General features: G+C 41.5%; 1 protein-coding gene across 3 annotated transcripts in view; it reads left to right on the top strand.

Annotated features, from left to right (window-relative positions):
- ITCH (itchy E3 ubiquitin protein ligase) overlaps positions 1 to 18,514 on the top strand; it is a 117,340-nt gene that overhangs the window by 66,354 nt on the left and 32,472 nt on the right. For all 3 annotated transcript variants that reach the window (XM_062204060.1, XM_062204058.1, XM_062204059.1), the window contains 5 exons: positions 6,593 to 6,677; positions 8,662 to 8,790; positions 14,269 to 14,341; positions 15,171 to 15,242; positions 17,681 to 17,769. In XM_062204060.1, the coding sequence (XP_062060044.1) occupies positions 6,593 to 6,677; positions 8,662 to 8,790; positions 14,269 to 14,341; positions 15,171 to 15,242; positions 17,681 to 17,769 (448 nt within the window). The remainder of the gene's footprint in view (positions 1 to 6,592; positions 6,678 to 8,661; positions 8,791 to 14,268; positions 14,342 to 15,170; positions 15,243 to 17,680; positions 17,770 to 18,514) is intronic.

An 18,514-nucleotide genomic window follows, 5' to 3' on the forward strand; every position in this document is an offset into this window, starting at 1 on the left:
TGGGCCAGGCCAAAGCCAGAAGCCAAAGACTCAATCCAGTACTTGAGCCATCACTTGCTGCCTCCTAGGGTGTGTATTAGCAGGAAACTGGAATCGGGAATGGAACAGTGACTCAGAATTAAACACTCCCAATGAAATGGCATCTCAAATGGCATCTTATTTTTTTTTAATATTTATTTTATTTATTTGAAAGAGTTAGAGAGGTCTTCCATCCACTGGTTCACTCCCCAAATGGCTGCAACAGCTGGAGCTCGGCCAATCCAAAGCCAGGAGCCAGGAGCTTCTTCTAGGTCTTCAACACAAATGCAGGGGCTCAAGGTCTTGGGCTATCTTCTACTGCTTTCCCAGGCCATAGCAGAGAGCTGGGTCAGAAGTGGAGCAGCCAGGACTCAAGCCGGTGCCCATGTGGGATGCCAGCACTGCAGGCTGGGACTTTAACCCACTGCAGCACAGCGCTGGCCCCAAATGTTTTTTTTTTTTTTTTTTTGACAGGCAGAGTGGACAGTGAGAGAGAGAGAGACAGAGAGAAAGGTCTTCCTTTTGCCGTTGGTTCACCCTCCAATGGCTGGCGCGCTGCGGCCGGCATACCGCGCTGATCTGATGTCAGGAGCCAGGTGCTTCTCCTGGTCTCCCATGGGGTGCAGGGCCCAAGCACTTGGGCCATCCTCCACTGTACTCCCTGGCCACAGCAGAGAGCTGGCCTGGAAGAGGGGCAACCGGGACAGAATCCGGTGCCCCAACCGGGACTAGAACCCGGTGTGCCGGCGCCGCAAGGCGGAGGATTAGCCTAGTGAGCCGCAGCGCCGGCCTCCCAAATGGTATCTTATTCAAAGCCAGAAGCCTGTCACAGTTTCCTGGTTTTTAGATTTATTTATTTATTTGAAAAGCAGAGTTACAGAGAGAAAAAGAAACTTTCCACCTGCTGGTTCACTCCTCACATGACCTCAACAGCTGGGGCTGGGCCAGGCTGAAGGTAAGAGCCAGGAGCTTCCTCCAGGTCTCCCATGAGGGTACAGGGGCCCAAGGTCTTGGGCTGTCCTCCGTTGTTTTCCCAGGTACATTAGCAGGGAGTTGGATTGGAAGTGGAGCAGCCAGGACTGTGTCTGCTTTTCAGACAAAAATGAAAATAAAGAATTTTTTTAGATGGCCCAACAGCTATAATGATTTAAAAAATAAGCCCATTGTGGCACCAGATCAAATTTTATCTTAAAAATGCAGCTGTTTCCTAATATTGGGATAAATTCAGAGAGTGATATTTCCAGACAGTCTTATTGGGAAACATTTGTCCCCAAGATAGATCATTCTAGCACTCCTGAGTCATGGAGAAAAAAATTAATGTGTCAAGATTACACATTAAATTCTGAGCAATAAATGATACTGACTTTATAGCACCTCTCCCCTCCTTTTTGGCTCCCCCCCACTCCACCCCCCGCTTTGAGAAATCTTATTCTTTCATTAAGATTATTCATCCTCAAAACACTCCTTTGAATTAAAAAATGTCTTAGGCCATACTTAAAGGGTAGATATATGAAAGTTATTAATTTCTGTCTTTTTTTTTTTAAAGATTTATTCATTTAATTGAAAGTTAGACTTGGAGGAGATAGAGAGAGAGAGAGAGAGAGAGAGAGAGAGAGATCTTCTGCTGGTTCATGAACTCCCCAGATGGCCACAAGGCCCAGGACTGGGTGAGACTGAAGTCAGGAGCTAGGAACTTCTTCCAGGTATCCCAGTTGTGTGCAGGGGCCCACGGACCTGGGCCATCTTCCGCTGCTTTCTAGGCCATTAGCAGGGAGCTGGATTGAAGTGGAGCAGCCAGGCCATGAACTGGTGCCCCTAGGGGATGCCGGTGCTACAGGTGGCAGCTTAACTTGCTATACCACAGCACCAGCAGAATTTCTGTTTTTACTAAAGCCTAGTGATCTGAATGAGTTTTCTGGCTCTGTTGGATCTCCAGAGTAGTCAGGTGTGGTTGATCTGAAGCAGTTTTCAAAAGGAGGTGTTGAACTTGTTCTATCACATTGCATTCTTAAACATACCTAGTTTGCCCAGATTTATTTTCTGAGTTTCTGTTTTAGAGAAGAATTAATAGGATGTATCTGATGGTCATGTATTTATCCTCCTAATTTTAAGAGATTTATTTATTTATTTGAAGAGAGAGTGAAAGAGTAGGGGTCGAGGGAGGGAGGGAGGGAGAGAAAGAGAGAGAGATCTTCTGTCTGCTGGTTCATTCCCCTAATGGCTATAATAGCCAGTGTTGTGCCAGATTGAAGTCAGGAGCTCTTTATTAGTTTCCTATATAGGTTGCAAGAACCCAAGTAATTGAGTCATCTTCTTTCAAAGTGCAGTAGCAGAAAGCTGGATTGGAAGCACAATAGCTGGGATTCAAACCAGCACTTCAGTGAGGGATGCAGGCACATCCCAAATGATAGCTTAACTCCAACACCCCTGTCCTTTTGATTTTATTGCAGAAAAATTAGGACCTGTTCATGATCATGGTCATATACATATACAGACTGCTTTACTCCTTTGGAATGGCTGTAGGAAATATTGTCTCCTGTTTATAGAAGTCTGAGCAGTGGGCTGTGTTGCTTTTATTAGAAAAGCATGTGGGCCAGTGTCGCGGCTCAATAGGCTAATCCTCCACCTTGCGGCGCTGGCACACCGGGTTCTAGTCCCGGTCGGGGTGCCGGATTCTGTCCCGGTTGCCCCTCTTCTAGGCCAGCTCTCTGCTGTGGCCAGGGAGTGCAGTGGAGGATGGCCCAAGTGCTTGGGCCCTTCACCCCATGGGAGACCAGGAGAAGCACCTGGCTCCTAGCTTCGGATCAGCGCAGTGCGCCGGCCGCGGCAGCCATTGGAGGGTGAACCAATGGCAAAGGAAGACCTTTCTCTCTGTCTGTCTCTCTCTCACTGTCCACTCTGCCTGTCAAAAAAAAAAAAAAAAAAAGCTTGTCTTACAGGCTGGTCCTTGTCTTCTGTATATATTGTTTTCTGGATTTTTCTGATTTTATATGTTAGACAACAATATTCTAAAATACTATCTCTGGTGACCCAGCTTATTTTGGCTTCTAGCTTCTTGCCCTGCTGTTTTATAGTCTGCTTATTTTTAGATTTCACACTCCTGAAATTTCACACCCCTTCCTAAATGACCTTGTGATTCTTCTACTCAGGCTGAGCACTGCATTATGACTCTGCCTTTGTGGAATGTGCCTTATTTGTAGAGCCAGTAACAGTACTACTTCCACAACAAATGAGCAGACAAGTACCTTTTATACTTTCAGAATTGACACAGGAAATAGAATCCCAGCTTATAGCCTATTTTTTTTATTTACTTGAAAGTTAGAGTTTTGTAGAGAAAGGGAGAGACAGATCTTCCATCCATTAGTTTACTCCTCAGATGGTCGCAACAGCCAAGGCTGGGACAGAACGAAGTCAGGTATGCCACCTGGGTGGCAAGGGTCCAGTCACTTGGACCATCTTCTGCTCCCTTCCCAGGTGCGTTAGCAAGGAACTGGATTGGAAGTGTAGCAGCTGGGACTCAAACTGGCGCTCAGATAGGGTGCTGGCAGTGCAGGCCACGGCCTCACCCAATACACCACAATGCCAGCCCCTGTTTTCTCATTTCATGGTTGCTATGAAAAAATACGCATAAGGCCCATCAGTTTCTATTTTTACTATTTAAACATCAAGTCAAGGAGTGCTCCGATTTGCATTCATATTTAATGTTCAATAATTTCAGTATTGTTTATCATGTGTTTTTTTTTTTTTCCCTAGCCAACTAAGAAATCAATTCTATAGCCACAGTACCTCCTCTCATTAAGTAGATAAGCCTTTAGCATGCAAGTGTGTCTACCTATGAAATTTTCTGGTTTTCATAAGCTCTTCCAAGAAATGCTCATATCATCAGCATATACTTAGATAGGAGCCAAATTTGCTGTCAGTTTTATCTTGCTTCGTGTTAGTTTCTGAAAGGAAAACCTCATACCTTGAAACCTAAATTTACATGACAGAAATAGATAAATATAGGAATAGACATTGTGACACAATGGCATAAGCTGCTACTTGTGATGCCTGTGTCCCATATTGGAGTGCCAGTTTGAATATCATTTGCTCCACTTCTGATTCAGCTTCTTTGAGAATGCATCCTGGGAAGCAGCAGATGAGCTCAGGTGTTCTCCCTGCACTCTGTCCTGTTTAAGTGCTTTTCCCCACTACACACACATGAAGGACTTAGATGGAGTTCCAGCTTTCTAGCTTTGGCCTGGCCTACCCCTAGCTGCTGTGGGCATCTAGGGAGTGAACAAGTAGATGGGAGAGATCTCTCTGATTCTCTACCTTTCAGATAAATGAAAATAAGTACTGGGGATTGCACTGTTGCATAACGGGTAAAGCCTCTGCCTATGGCACCGGCATCCCACATGGGCACCAGTTGGACTCCCAGCTGCTCCACTTCCAGTCCATCTTATCTTCATTCTAAGCACCTGGAAAAGCAGCAGAGGTTGGCTCAAGGGCTTGGGGCCTTGCAGCCACATGGGAGACCCAGATGAAGCTCCTGGCTCCTGATTTTGTCCTGGCCCAGCCCTGGCTGTTGTAGCCATATGGGGAGTGAACCAGCAGATGGAAGATTCTGTCTGTCTCTTCTGTGTGTAATTCTTACTTTCAAATTAATTAATTAGTTTTAAAAAAAAGAGTTTTTTAAAAGATTACTATATTTTCAGCTATGCACTTAGGGTATGTTTTTTAGGTTATAAAAATTAACAGATTATTTGAATACATATTTTTAAATAAGAAAGACAGTTCTAGATTTGCAGATTTAAAAAATTCACTATGACTACCAAGACATGAACTTGCCTTTTTGCCATGTTGCAAGTATAAACTGTGGCACTATGTGTGCTATTTTTGCTTTAAGACAACCATGGAGTTGGTGACAAGTCTCTGTGTCCAGAATACCTTGAGCACAAAAGCCTAGTTAATATTCAAGGTCTATAAAGAGATGCAGAGTTCCATTTTTCTGGATGTTATGCAAGCCTGGAATTCCTTTTTGTTTTTAAAGATTTATTTATTTATTTGAAAGACCAAATTATCAGGGGAGCATGGGGGAGATCTTCCATCTTCTGGTTCACTCCCTAAATGCCCACAACCACCAAGCCTTGGCCAGAATACAACCATCCGGGTCTCCCATGTGGGTGCCAGGGCCGAAGCACTTGACCATCCACTGCTTTCCCAGGAGCATTAGCGGGGAAATGAATCAGAAGTGGAGCAGCTGGGATTCAAACCAGTGCCCATTGGGATGCTTGAGCTGCAGACAGAGGCTTAACCAACTAAGCCACAGTGCAAGCCCCAGTATATCTGGAATTCTATTTCCATTTTAGGCTCCGCTGATTTAGATAGTAGTTGAGATGTCAAGAGTGATTCATAATACTCACTAGAACATTTCTTTATAACCTGTAACATCACTAGTATTTGAAATCATGCAAACGATGTAGGAAATAGAACTAAATGCTACCAAATACTAACTTGGCAAGGTATAATTTGGCTTGAGACACATCCTATAGTATCTAGCTTAAAGAAAGATCTTAGGGATCTAAATAAATGTTATTAGAAAATTAGATACCAGTTTTTCAAACCAGAATATAAAAATTAGTTTTGTCAACATGCAGTTAAACTTGTTTGAAAATTACTAATTTCAGAAAGTATACTTGTTAAATTTGAATTCATTGTTTAATCTGTAATACATTATTCATTTTGAGACATGTTGGCCAAGTTAAAAAATTTCAAATATAAGAAGAGTTCCATCTTGTGAAGAATTACTTGATAGTGGAACAGAGATAGCAGAACTTAATATTAAAACTTCAAAGCTGTTGCCTTGGCTATTAAAAGAAATGATATCCTGGGCCTGCCCTGTCACATGGAAAGATAAGCCTCTGCCTGTGATGCCAGCATCCCACATGAGTGCTGGTTCAAGTTCTGGCTCCCTACTTCCGATTCAGATTCCTGCTAATGCACTTGACAAAACAGTGGAAAATAACGCAAGTACTTGGGCCCTTGTACCTATATGGGAGAACTGGAAGAAGCTCCTGGCTCCTGGCTTTGGCCTGGCGCAGCCCCAGCTGATGAGGCCATTTGGGGAGTGAACCAGCAGATGGAGGATAACCCTAAATGGAGACCTGAGTTTCTCTCTTGTCTCTGCTACTTAATTCTAAGATTTTGAGTAGATCATTTAATCTGAATTTTCTTATCTTCAGGATAAAATAAAACCACCTACCTCATAGTAGTGGTAAGAATAAAATGAAATGTGTGAAAAGCTGAGTAAAAGTTATTCTTGTTTTTGTTAGAATGAGCAGAAAGACTCAGTTGGCAGCACATTGTATAGTAACTCAACTCAACATCTAGAATATAATGATGTTTCTCTAAAGTTTGATAAGCATGTGTGTTTAATAATCAAGTGATAAATCTTTTAAAAAATCAATAATTAAGAACTATAAACCCAAGAAAATAATGAGAAATTGGCAAACTCGGCTCATTTTGTTTTAATTTGAGGAAAAAGACTATGCCAATGTTAATGCTTTTGTTGTTGTTGTTGTTTTTAATAAAGAGAAGAGAACTGACAGCAATGGCAGAGTGTATTTTGTCAACCATAACACTCGAATTACACAATGGGAAGACCCCCGAAGTCAAGGGTAAGAACTTTTAGTTACCAGTGTGTATATATATATTTAACATCATAAAGATTATATGTTATTTCTAAGTTATGAAGAGGATCAGATTTGCATATTCTTTTCCAAAAGGCATTAAACTGTAACCTACATGCTTTGGAGAGAGAAAAAATTATACTATTACTTTCATGTAATGAGAGGCTTGGGAGGTTTCTTGGCAGCATAGAAAAAAATTCATTGGTACATTGGTATATAAAAATACAATAATATAGTTAAAATATTCACATATTAGTGAGATGAGATTATTAATTTTGATTAACTTTTTAAAATTATTTATTATTTGTTTATTTTTAAAGATTTATTTATTTGAAAGAGTTAAACAGAGAGGAGTGGCAGAGAGAGCGAGAGAGTGAGCTTCCATCTGATGGTTCACTCCACAATTGGCCGCACGGCCGGAGCTGCGCTGATGCGAAGCCAGGAGCCAGATGCTTCCTCCAGGTCTCCCATGTGGGTGTAGGGACCCAAGGACTTGGGCCATCTTCTACTGCTTTCCCAGGCCATAGCAGAGAGCTGGATTGGAAGTGGAGCAGCCGGGTCTCAAACCTACATTCATATGGGATGCCAGCTCTCAGGCAAGGGCATTAACCTGCTGCTCCACAGTGTGGGCCCTGAAATTATTTATTAATTTGAGAGAGAGAGGGAGAGACAGAACTCCCATATGCTGATTTCACTTCCTAAATGCCTGGAATGGTCGGGTCTGGGCCAAGCCAAAGCTAGGAACTTGGAGCTCAACCCAGGTCTCCCACATGGGTGAAAGGAACCCCAATTACTGTCACCTATTGCCCACCAGGGTGCTTATTCATAGGAAGCTGGAGTCTCAAGTAGAGCTGGAACTTGAACCCAGACACTGCAATATAGGATACTGGCATCCTAAGTAGCATCTTAATTGCTGTGCCAAATGACTACCCCCATCCCACTGTGGTATAGTGGGTTAAGCTGCTGCCTTGCAGTGCCAACATCCCATATGGATGCCAGTTCAAGGCCTGCCAGCATCTCCACTTTTAGTACAGTTCCCTGATAATACACCTGGGAAAGCCGCACAATATGGCTCAAATTCTTAGGTCCCTGCCACCCATTTGGGAGCTCCAGGTGAAGTTCCTGGCTCCTGGCTTTTGCCTGGCCCAGCCATTGCAGCCATTTGGAGAGTGAATCAGCAGATGGATGGGAGGAAGATCTCTTTGTCACTGTTCTCTTTCTGGAACTCTGCCTTTCAAGTAAGTTAATAAATCTTTAAAAAAAATTCCTGCTCCCAGATCAGTAATTTTTTAAAAAGATTTATTTATTTATTTATTTAAAGGCAGAGTTACAGAGAGGCAGAGAGAGCGAGAGGGAGGTCTTCCATCTACTGGTTCACTCCCCAAATAGCTCCAATTGCCAGAACTGGGCTGATCTGAAGCCAGGAACCTGGAATTTCTTCCAAGTCTCCCACACAGGTGCAGGGGCCCAAGGACTTGGGCCATCCTCCACTGCTTTCCCAGGTCATAGCAGAGAGCGGGATGGGAAGTAGAGCAGCCAGGACTTGAACTGGTGCCCATATGGGATGCTGGTGACACAGGTGGAGACTTAGCCTACTATGCCACAGTGCCAACCCCTTTAATAAACTTTTTTTTAAAGACAAAGAGTAGGGATGTTGTTGGGGTTTGAAAATGGAGATGAATGTGAAGACTTCTGCAGCAGAATAGGCAGAACTTCATTACCCTGAGATGTTTAGGTTGGGTTATTAGGTAGATGGAGAACATAGCCTGTGTAGAAAATGGACTGAGTGGTCTTTGGTTCTAATGATAACTTTAATGTGTTTGTAGGATATCTAGATAGAGATGTCTACCACACAACTGAAGATACTAGACTAAATCATTTTCTAAAAGATTTCTGCTATCTGGATATTTTTAGCTTCTACACTGGGTAAACAAGCAACCCTTGAATGTGTTTTTTTTCCCTTATTTTGTAGTCAATTAAATGAGAAGCCCTTACCTGAAGGTTGGGAAATGAGATTCACAGTGGATGGAATTCCATATTTTGTGGACCATAATAGAAGAACAACCACCTATATAGATCCTCGCACAGGAAAATCTGCCCTGTAAGTTTTTTAAACATTGTAGATTAAAATTAACTTCTTCATTTTTGATGTAAATATATGCATTAACAAGGAATGGATGTCTTACTGTTTCTTGAGTTGACTTACCAATTTGACTATGTTTGCTAAGTCATCCGTTTTTAAATCAGTTTATTTATTTTATATTGTTGAGGTTTAAGATTTCTATGTATATAGATATGCATCTCTTGAGGAGGAGGATATGTTCTCAGAAATGGGTTGTTAGGTGATTTTTGTCCTTCTGTGAACATCAGAGAGTACACATACACAAACCAAGATGATATAACCTAAAATAAACCTAGGCTACATCGTGTGTGTGTGTGTGTTTGTGTACGTGTGTGTACGCGCATGTGTATTTTGGTATAATCTGTTGCTCTTGAGGCCTTGATGCGATTGAACAGCACAAGATTAATTCGAACACAAGAGAAAATGATATATTCAAGAGATGTGGTATGGGACTGGCACTGTGGTGCAGCGAGTGAAAGCCCTGGCCCACAATGCTGCCATCCCATATGGGTGCCAGTTTGAGTCTGGGCTACTCCACTTCCAATCTAGCTCTCTGCTATGGCCTGGGAAAGCAGCAGAAGATGGCCCAAGTGCTTGGGTCCCTGCAGCGGTGTGGGAGACCCAGAAGAAACTCCTGGCTCCTGGCTTCGGATCAGCTCAGCTTTGGACATTTCAGTCTTCTGGGGAGTAAACCAGTGGATGGAAGTCCTCTTCTCTCTGTCTCTACCTCTATCTGTAACTCTTTCAAATAAATAAATTTAAAAAGAGAGAGAGATGGGGTAACCATGAGATGTATAAGGCTGCTGCAAGTTTGTTATAGCATACTATTTATTTATTTATTTTCAAAGAGTTACAGAGAGATGGAGGGACAGAGAAGGAGCCATGTTCTGTCCTCTGTTTCACTCTTCAGATAGGCAAAACAGCCAGTTCTGGGCCAGGCCAAAGTCAGGAGCTTCACCTGGGTCTTTCACGTTGGTGGCAATTGATCCAAACACTTGGGACAATCTTCTACTGCTTTTCCTAGGCCTTTAGCGGGGAACTGGATTAGAGGTGGAGCAGGTGGAACATCAGTCAGGGCCCATATTGAATCCCAGCATCTCAGGCAGCGTCTTTAGCCACTATACCAACCTCCATAACATACTATTTAATAGTAAAAATGTTTTTAGAAGTACACTGTGGCCGGCGCCACAGCTCAATAGGCTAATCCTCCGCCTGCGGTGCCAGCACACTGGGTTCTAGTCCTGGTCGGGGTGCCGGATTCTGTCCCGGTTGCTCCTCTTCCAGTCTAGCTTTCTGCTGTGGCCAAGGAGTGCAGTGGAGGATGGCCCAAGTCCTTGCGCCCTGCACCCACATGGGAGACCGGGAGAGGCACCTGGCTCCTGGCTTCAGATCAGTGTGGTGCACCAGCCACAGCGGCCATTGGTGGGTGAACCAATGGCAAAGGAAGACCTTTCTCTCTGTCTCTCTATCTCACTATCCACTCTGCCTTTCAAAAAAAAAAAAAAGAGAGAGAGAGAGAGAGAAGTACACTGTAGGGGCCAATGCTGTGTTGCAGCGGATTAAAGCTCTGGCAAGCAGTGCCAACATCCCATTTGGGCACTGGTTCAAGTCCTGGCTGCTCCACTTCCAATCCAGCTCTCTGCTATGACCTAGGAAAGTAGGAGATGGCCCAAGTGCTTGGGCCCCTGAACCCATGTGGAAGACCCGGAAGAAGGTCCTGGCACCTGGCTTTGGTTCAGCTCAGCTCCAGCCATTGCGGCCATTTGGGGAATGAACCACCAGATGGAAGACCTCTTTCTCTCTCTGTCACTACCTCTCTCTGTAACTGTCATTCAAATCAATAAATAAATAAATATTTTTTTTTTTAGAAGTACACTGCAAAATGACAGTGAAAAGTATAATAAGTATGTACACCAGTAACAGACCAGCATTGTGATACAGTGGTTTAAGCTGCCATTTGTAATGCCAGAATTCCATATCAGCATACAAATTCAAGTTCTGGCTGCTTTACTTCCCATCCAATTTCCTGCTAATACAACTTGGAGAGTAGAAAAGATGGCCCAAATACTTGTTTCTTGCTTCCCATGTAAGTAGGAAACTTTGGCCTGCCCCAGCCCCAGCTATTGCAGTCCTTCGGGGAGTGAACCAGCAGATAGATCTCTCTGCTCTGCTCACTTCCCAAATGGCCCCATGGATTGGGGCTCAGCTAAGCCCAAACCAGGAGCCAGGAACTCCCATCCCGCTCTCCCAAATGGAACTCAAACACTTGGACCATCCTCTGCTGCTTTCCCAGGCACATTAGCTGGGAGCTGGATCAAAAGCAGAGAAGCTAGGGGCCAGCACTGTGGTGTGGTGGGTAAAGCTGCTGCAGGTGGTGCCAGCATCCCATATGGGTGTGAGTTCAAGTCCCAGCGACTCCATTTTGATCTAGCTCTCTGCTGCTGTGCCTGGGAAAGCAAGGGAAAATGGCCCAAGTGCTTGGACCCCTGCACCCATGTGGAGACCTGAAAGAAACTCCTGTCTCCTGGCTTTGGATCAGCCCAGTGTTGGCCATTGAGGCCATTTGGGGAGTGAACCAGCAGATGGAAGGTCTCATTCTGTGTCTCTCAATTTCTTGTCTCTGTGTCACTGTGCCATTCAAATAAATAAATTAGTCTTTTAAAAGAAAATAAGGAAGGAAAGAGAAAGGGAGGGAGGGAGGGAGGTGGAAAGGAAGGAAGGAAGCAAAGGAAAGAAGGAAAGAAAGAGGAGCATCTGAGACTCAAACTGGTCCTCTGATATGGATGCTGGGGGCAGAGATGGTGGATCTGCACATCAGCCTCTTCACACTTAATGATGAAGTAACTCCGCAAAATCAAGAGTAAGACAAGGCTGTCTACTGTCTCTACTTCCATTCAACATTGTGTTGGTAGTCCTTGCTGCTGAAATGAGCTAAGAAAAATAGAGAAGGAAGAAGTAAAGCGATCTTTTTTTACTTTGATAATATAATTGTGTGTACAGAAAATCTTAAGTAAAATCAGTTGTTTCTCCACTGAAATACATTGAACATTTAGCAAATGAAATGAAAAGTCCAAGAGGAAAAGCAGGGGCTGGCGCTGTGGCATAGGTGGGTAAAGCTGCCGCCTGCAGTGCTGGCATATGGGTGCCAATTTAAGTCCCGGCTGCTCCACTTCCGAACCAATTCTCTACTGTGGCCTGGGAAAGCAGTGGAAGATGGCCCAAGTCCTTGGGCCCTGCACCCGCGTGGGAGACCTGTAGGAAGCTTCTGGCCCTAGCTTTGGATTGGCATGTCTCTGGCTGTTGTGGCCATCTGGGGAGTGAACCAGCAGATGGAAGAACTTTCTCTTGCTGCCTCTCCTTCTTCTCTGTGTAACTCAGACTTCCAAATAAATAAATAAATCTTAAAAAAAAAAAAAAAAAAGGAAAAGCAGGTAATCCAGTGATGTATGAATTCCAAGGCTAGTTGGGAAGCCCCATGGTATCATTGTTGAATTGAGTTTCTTTTTCTTCTGTGATCCCAGGGCATGATCTTCATCCTCAGTATCACCTCACCATTGTGACATGTGCTGCAACCTGTTATCAAAGTTGTATTCTAGGCTGGACAATGGAGAAAGGGCGAATTGGAATGAAAACAAATTCCCTTTTCAACTATCTGGTGCTCTTCAAAAGAACCTTCCTGAAAGTTCCATATAATACTTCCACTTAGAGCTCATTTGCCAGACTCAAGTCACATGACTAAGAAATAATCCTTATCCTAGATAGAAACCTTCCCAGTTGTGTATCTGAAATCTTACTTTAGGATAGGAGAGAATGGATGTTGGGATAGACTGTATTCTCAGATGGAACCTATACATAATCCTGTTAGATTTGGCTGCATAAAAGGGAAAAATCTCACAATAATCCTTCAATAAGATCAAAATTTATTTCTTGGGTTATTTGGGAACTCTTTGTATTATTGCTTCATAATTTTTGTTTTGTAAATTTAAAGCTATTCTGAAATAAAATGATAAGAGACCCTGAAATTTATCTTTGTTTTTTTAAAGATTTATTTATTTTGAGCTGGCACCGTGGCTCAATAATCCTCCACCTACGGTGCCAGCACCCCAGGTTCTAGGCCCGGTCGGGGCGCCAGATTCTGTCCCAGTTGTTCCTCTTCCAGTCCAGCTCACTGCTGTGGCCCGGGAGTGCAATGGAGGATGGCCCAAGTGCTTGGGCCCTGCACCCACATGGGAGACCAGGAGAGGCACCTGGCTCCTGGCTTCGGATTAGCATGGTGTGCCGGGCGCAGTGAGCCGGCCACAGCAGCCATTGGAGGGTGAACAACAGTAAATGGAAGACCTTTCTCGCTGTCTGTCTCTCTCTCTCACTGTCCACTCTGCCTGTCAAAAAAAAAAAAATTGTTTATTTGAAAGTCAGAGTTACACAGAGAGAGAAGGAAAGGCAGAAAGAGAACGAGGTCTTCATCTGCTGTTCACTCCCCAATTGGCCACAACAGCCAGAGCTGCACTGATCTGAACCCAGGAGCCAGGAGCTTCTTCTGGGTCTCCCAGGCGGGTGCAGGGCCCCAAGGACTTAGGCCATCTTCTACTGCTTTCCCAGGTCATAGCAGAGAGCTGGATTGGATGTGGAGCAGCCAGTACTCAAACTGGCACCTATATGGGATACCGGCACTGCAGGCCGCGGCTTTACCCAATACGCCACAGTGCTGCCTCTAGATTTATCTTTCTTTCACTTAAAAATGATCCTAAGGAAATTTATTAATTTAAAAAAGGTTGTATTAGGAATATATTGTAACATAGGAATACCTTGAATTAGGAATATATTGTATAAATACCTATATACTACATAGGTATTTGTGTATTTGACTACGAAGTACTGAGCTAATTATGATATTTTACTTTCCTTGAGCAGTATCTTTTACAAATAGATAGGTGGGTATTTCAGAAAATTTGTGGAAAATGGAATTAAGGGGTAAGTTTATTTTGGTGCAAAATTTCTTTGAAATCCATACAGGTATTTTTTTTGTTTTGTTTTGTTTTTTTTTTAACATACTCATTTTGGGGGGTGCTTAGAAGATTTATTTTATTTATTTGAAAGTGGGAGGTAGAGACAGATCTTCTACCTGCTGGTTCACTCCCCAGGTTACTGCAATGGCCAGAAGTGAGCCAGTCTGAAGCCAGGGACCGGGAACTTCTTCCGGGTCTCCCACGTGGGTGCAGGGGCCTAAGGACTTGGACCATCCTCTGCTGCTTTCCCAGGCACATTAGCAAGGAGCTGGATCAGAAGTGGAGCAGCTGGGACTTGAAGTGGTGCCCATTTGGGATGCTTGTGCCGCAGGCCAGTGCTTTAACCCACTGCGCCATAATGCTAGCCCCAAAATTGTTTCAAAATACAGATTTTCTAGAAATTTTTGAAGACCCCCTCATAAATGTCAAATTAACCTTTGTTCTTCCTTAGAGACAATGGGCCACAGATAGCCTATGTTCGGGACTTCAAAGCAAAGGTTCAGTATTTCCGGTTCTGGTGTCAGGTTAGTATTGGGACTATATCTCTACACTCCCTTTCCTTTGTTATTTGATATATATATATAACATGGGGATTGCTGAAAATATTAACTCATAAAAACAGGTAAAATGAGGAGCATTAGGATCTTTCTTCTTTTGAGCAAATTATCAATCAAGACTAATTGATTAAATTATCGATGGGGTGATTTGTGGCTTTTTTGCTGTCTAGAAGTTTAAGCTTAAAAGTAAAGACGTTGCCATTTTTTCTTCAGTATCCATTACTTTCATGTTGCTGAAATCTTCAAACATAAAACATTCTCTGATATGTAAGTTGTAACCAGGTAGTTTCCTAGCTAGCATTTTGTATAAATGACTTTGATACATATATCTTCAAATATACACGAACATATACACACATTATATTGAGTGCTTCCGGATATGATCAACTACTTCTTACAAATAATAGACACTTACTTGAATTAATGGTTTCTTTATGGATAATACATTGAATGTATTAAAGTGTTATGATAGCTAATTTTAAACTTCAAACTTTTGTAATTAAATGGGCCCATGGGAACAAGAATTTGAATTGGCTTTTTGAAAATAAAAATTTTTATTTCATTCATTATTAAGTAAGAACTAGGCACATGAGATCTTGCTTTTTTTTCCTGTTTCTTATCCGATAATCTGTAATTAGCATGAATTCTCACAACTGCATTTGTTAACTCTTATTAAATATAAATTCATATGTATAGTCTGTTCCTGTAAGCAAAGGTAAAGTACAACTTCCTGTTTTGTTTTTTTAATAGGCCATTTTAATGGTGAGAGTTGACTTAAGTAATTCTTATATTTCAGCAACTGGCCATGCCACAGCACATAAAGATTACAGTGACCAGAAAAACATTGTTTGAGGATTCCTTTCAACAGGTACTGACTCATTAACTCAGTACTTTGCCACATAGCTGTTACTAGGACCTCCATTTGAGGTTGAAAGTTTATTTTGGAGCTTAAGTTGGGAGGTGTTCAAATTTTAAGTCTAATCTCATTGCCTTAATTCTTAATATTTAGGAACATGCAGATAGTGGAGTGTGTGTGTGTGTTTTGCTTTTGAATATCAATAACAAAATGATGAGTGAGTTTTGAGTTTCTGTTTCTAAGATTCTAAGTGTTTTATCTGAAATAGATATGAGGGTATTTTAGAAAGTTTGTGGAAATTAAGAGGTAAATTCATTTTAGTGCAAAAATTTTTGATAGCTTTGCATAGTTTTTTCATAATATGCATTTTCCATGGTATTTTTGAAGACCCCTGTATGCATGATTTTGAAGCTACTTGCATCAAAATACTTATCTTTTATTCTTATTTTTCCACAAACTTTTTAAAGTACACTTGTACAAGTAATAAAATGGACCTTCAGGAGGCAAAGGTCTGGAAATTCTCATCTGAACAGTGTGGAACAGGTAGAAAGTTTTTATGCTTACATGTTACTAGATTTTTATAAGAAGTATATGTTACTTTTATAATTTTGAAAAGATTTTAATGTGGGAAAGAAATTAATGACAGTATGCTTAAAAAGATACATGTGTTTTTGTAGTAGTCAGCAAATTGTTTCACTTGCCCTCAGAACCAGAGTTAATATACTCCACCTTTATTTTGCAAATATCACTAACAACCAAGTACAACTAAACATTAAGAGGTGTGTTACAGAAAAAATTAGAACATCAGGATAGTCCTTTTGTGGCTAGGTGTGGATTTGATTTTTTTAAAGCATTTTTTATATTATTATAGTAGCCATAGCTTTAAAAAGTACCAAATTAATGCAGAAAAAGTAGATTATGATAGTTGACAGTTCCAAATCGCTTTCAAAACAGTTATTTCATTTTCTCATGGGACCTCAATTATTAATATTAAAGGGAAAAGCCACTTGGCTTCCTGCTTTGTAGGAGCAGACAGCTTTTTAGTGGGAGTTGGAGCTTGACTGGGGCCATTTAGAGAATTATGAGTCACTCCCTTGTTCTGATTTAAGTCTCCAAAGCCATTACCCACCCCAGCCCTGGCCGATTTCTGATTTTCATATTCATAACCACACTTTCATCACTGAATAGTCAGCCTCTTTTCAGCCAATTTATTGGAACATTACTTGGTGGTAGCAGTGCTGAAAAGTTGTAAAAAATTATTAAACTGTTCCTTTATGTTTTGACTTTTGTAACTTGAAATATTTTGCAGAATTACAGACCAAATGGTGCCAAAATACTTACTTAAAAAATTATCCTACATTTGACAAATAATTGGGTAATAAAAAAAGAACCCGTTTGATTACTTAAAGGTATTAAATCTGATAGCAAAATTAACATCAGACTTTCTTCATAGATGTTGGATAAAATTACTCTGGGTAGTGTTTTCTCGTTAACATTGCATAACTGCTTATGAGAAAATAGTGGGAGAAAAAATTTTTTCCCTTTATATTAGGCATTTGTAAGAGGGAATTAGTTAAAGGTGGTTTTAACCTTGTGACAGCTCTCATTGCTGTGTACCTAACCTATAGTATGTGAAGAATATTTGTCATAAACACATACATATGACATAATTGTTGAATTTTTTTATTATACTCGTGGAACATGGATTCATAAAACTCTTTGTAGGGGAACTGAGAAAACACTGGCATTAACAGCTTACTTACTGATTATATCTGGATATTTAAATACAATAGTTCATTCTGATAAAGTACGGGCATTGTATCAACTTCTCCTCTAGGCTCTTGCATTATTTTAAAGAGCATTTGGGTAAATAGTTTTACAAAGAGGAACCAAATGACATATCCATTGTAGCTCAATAATGGTATTCCGTAAATATATAGATGATCCTGTTAACTACCTATATTTAATTAGTTTTTTCAAGTACTTAAAAGTTGTCACTGAAAATGAATTTCCAAAATGATTTTCTTTTCCAGGTTAGCCAGTTGGCTATTTTGTATACCCTGACCGAAACCTAACAGAACAAAACCAAACAAAATACAGAACCCACCTAAATAAACCCCTAAACCATGGCCATGCCCACAATAACTGTGCTCTAAGCAACTGATAATAGGCAAATTTATAGGTCAATAGTAGCATCTTTAAAAAGAAAAATTACATGTGTATGAACTATGTAAACATAGAGGTGTGTATAATATATAAAATATTAATGAAGCATTATTTTTGTATGTGTGGTATTGACTAAGACCATAAATACTATTTTAGATTATAAATACTATTTTATGTCATGGGGAATTTATGTTACTATAAGAAAGGAGATATCAAACCTAGAAGTGGTAGAATGGTGTTTCCACAATTGCTTTCATCAATTCTTTTACTTTACTGTTTTATAGATAATGAGCTTCAGTCCCCAAGATCTGCGAAGACGTTTGTGGGTGATTTTTCCAGGAGAAGAAGGTTTAGATTATGGAGGTGTAGCAAGGTAGTGATAATATGAGTACTCAGAACTTAGTTCCTTTCCTCCAAAGGTATCATTACACTTTGCTTGCAAGTATTTTCTCAATTTTGTATTTTAGGAAAATGAAGTGTAGCAAATTATTTTGTTTTCTTTTTGCTGCAGCTGAGGAATTTCAACAAACATTAATTCAGCACTTTTTGACAGGCAGTTAGACAGTGAGAGAGAGACAGAGAGAAAGATCTTCCTTCCCTTGGTTCACCCCCAAAATGGCCGCTACGGCCGGCGTGCTGTATCAGTCCGAAGCCAGGAGGCAGGTACTTCCTCCTGGTCTCCCGTGCAGGTGTAGGGCCCAAACACTTGGGCCGTTCTCCACTGCCTTCCCGGGCCACAGCAGAGAGCTGGACAGGAAGAGGAGCAACCGGGACAGAATCTGGTGCCCCAACCAGGACTAGAACCCGGGGTGCCAGCACCGCAGGCAGAAGATTAGCCAAGTGAGCCGCAGCGCCTGCTAATTCAGCACTTTCAAAGTTACCGCTAATTGATTACACCCACATCACTCAGTTAATCCTCAGGATAACCATATGAGATGGAATTCTGTCAGTGATTAAGAGGTTTAGAGAGTCACCTAAGGCACACAATAAATTGTAGAGCCTGGATACAAGCTTTGCATCATTTAACTAGTAAACAGTGTTCAGTCAACCACCTAATGTTGCAGAGCACACAAGCCCTATAGTAATCCGAGTATTTTCCCCAGTAATACACTATGTAC

The sequence above is a fragment of the Lepus europaeus genome, chromosome 10 (genome assembly GCF_033115175.1).
Source record: "Lepus europaeus isolate LE1 chromosome 10, mLepTim1.pri, whole genome shotgun sequence".
Taxonomy (NCBI): Eukaryota; Metazoa; Chordata; class Mammalia; order Lagomorpha; family Leporidae; genus Lepus; species Lepus europaeus.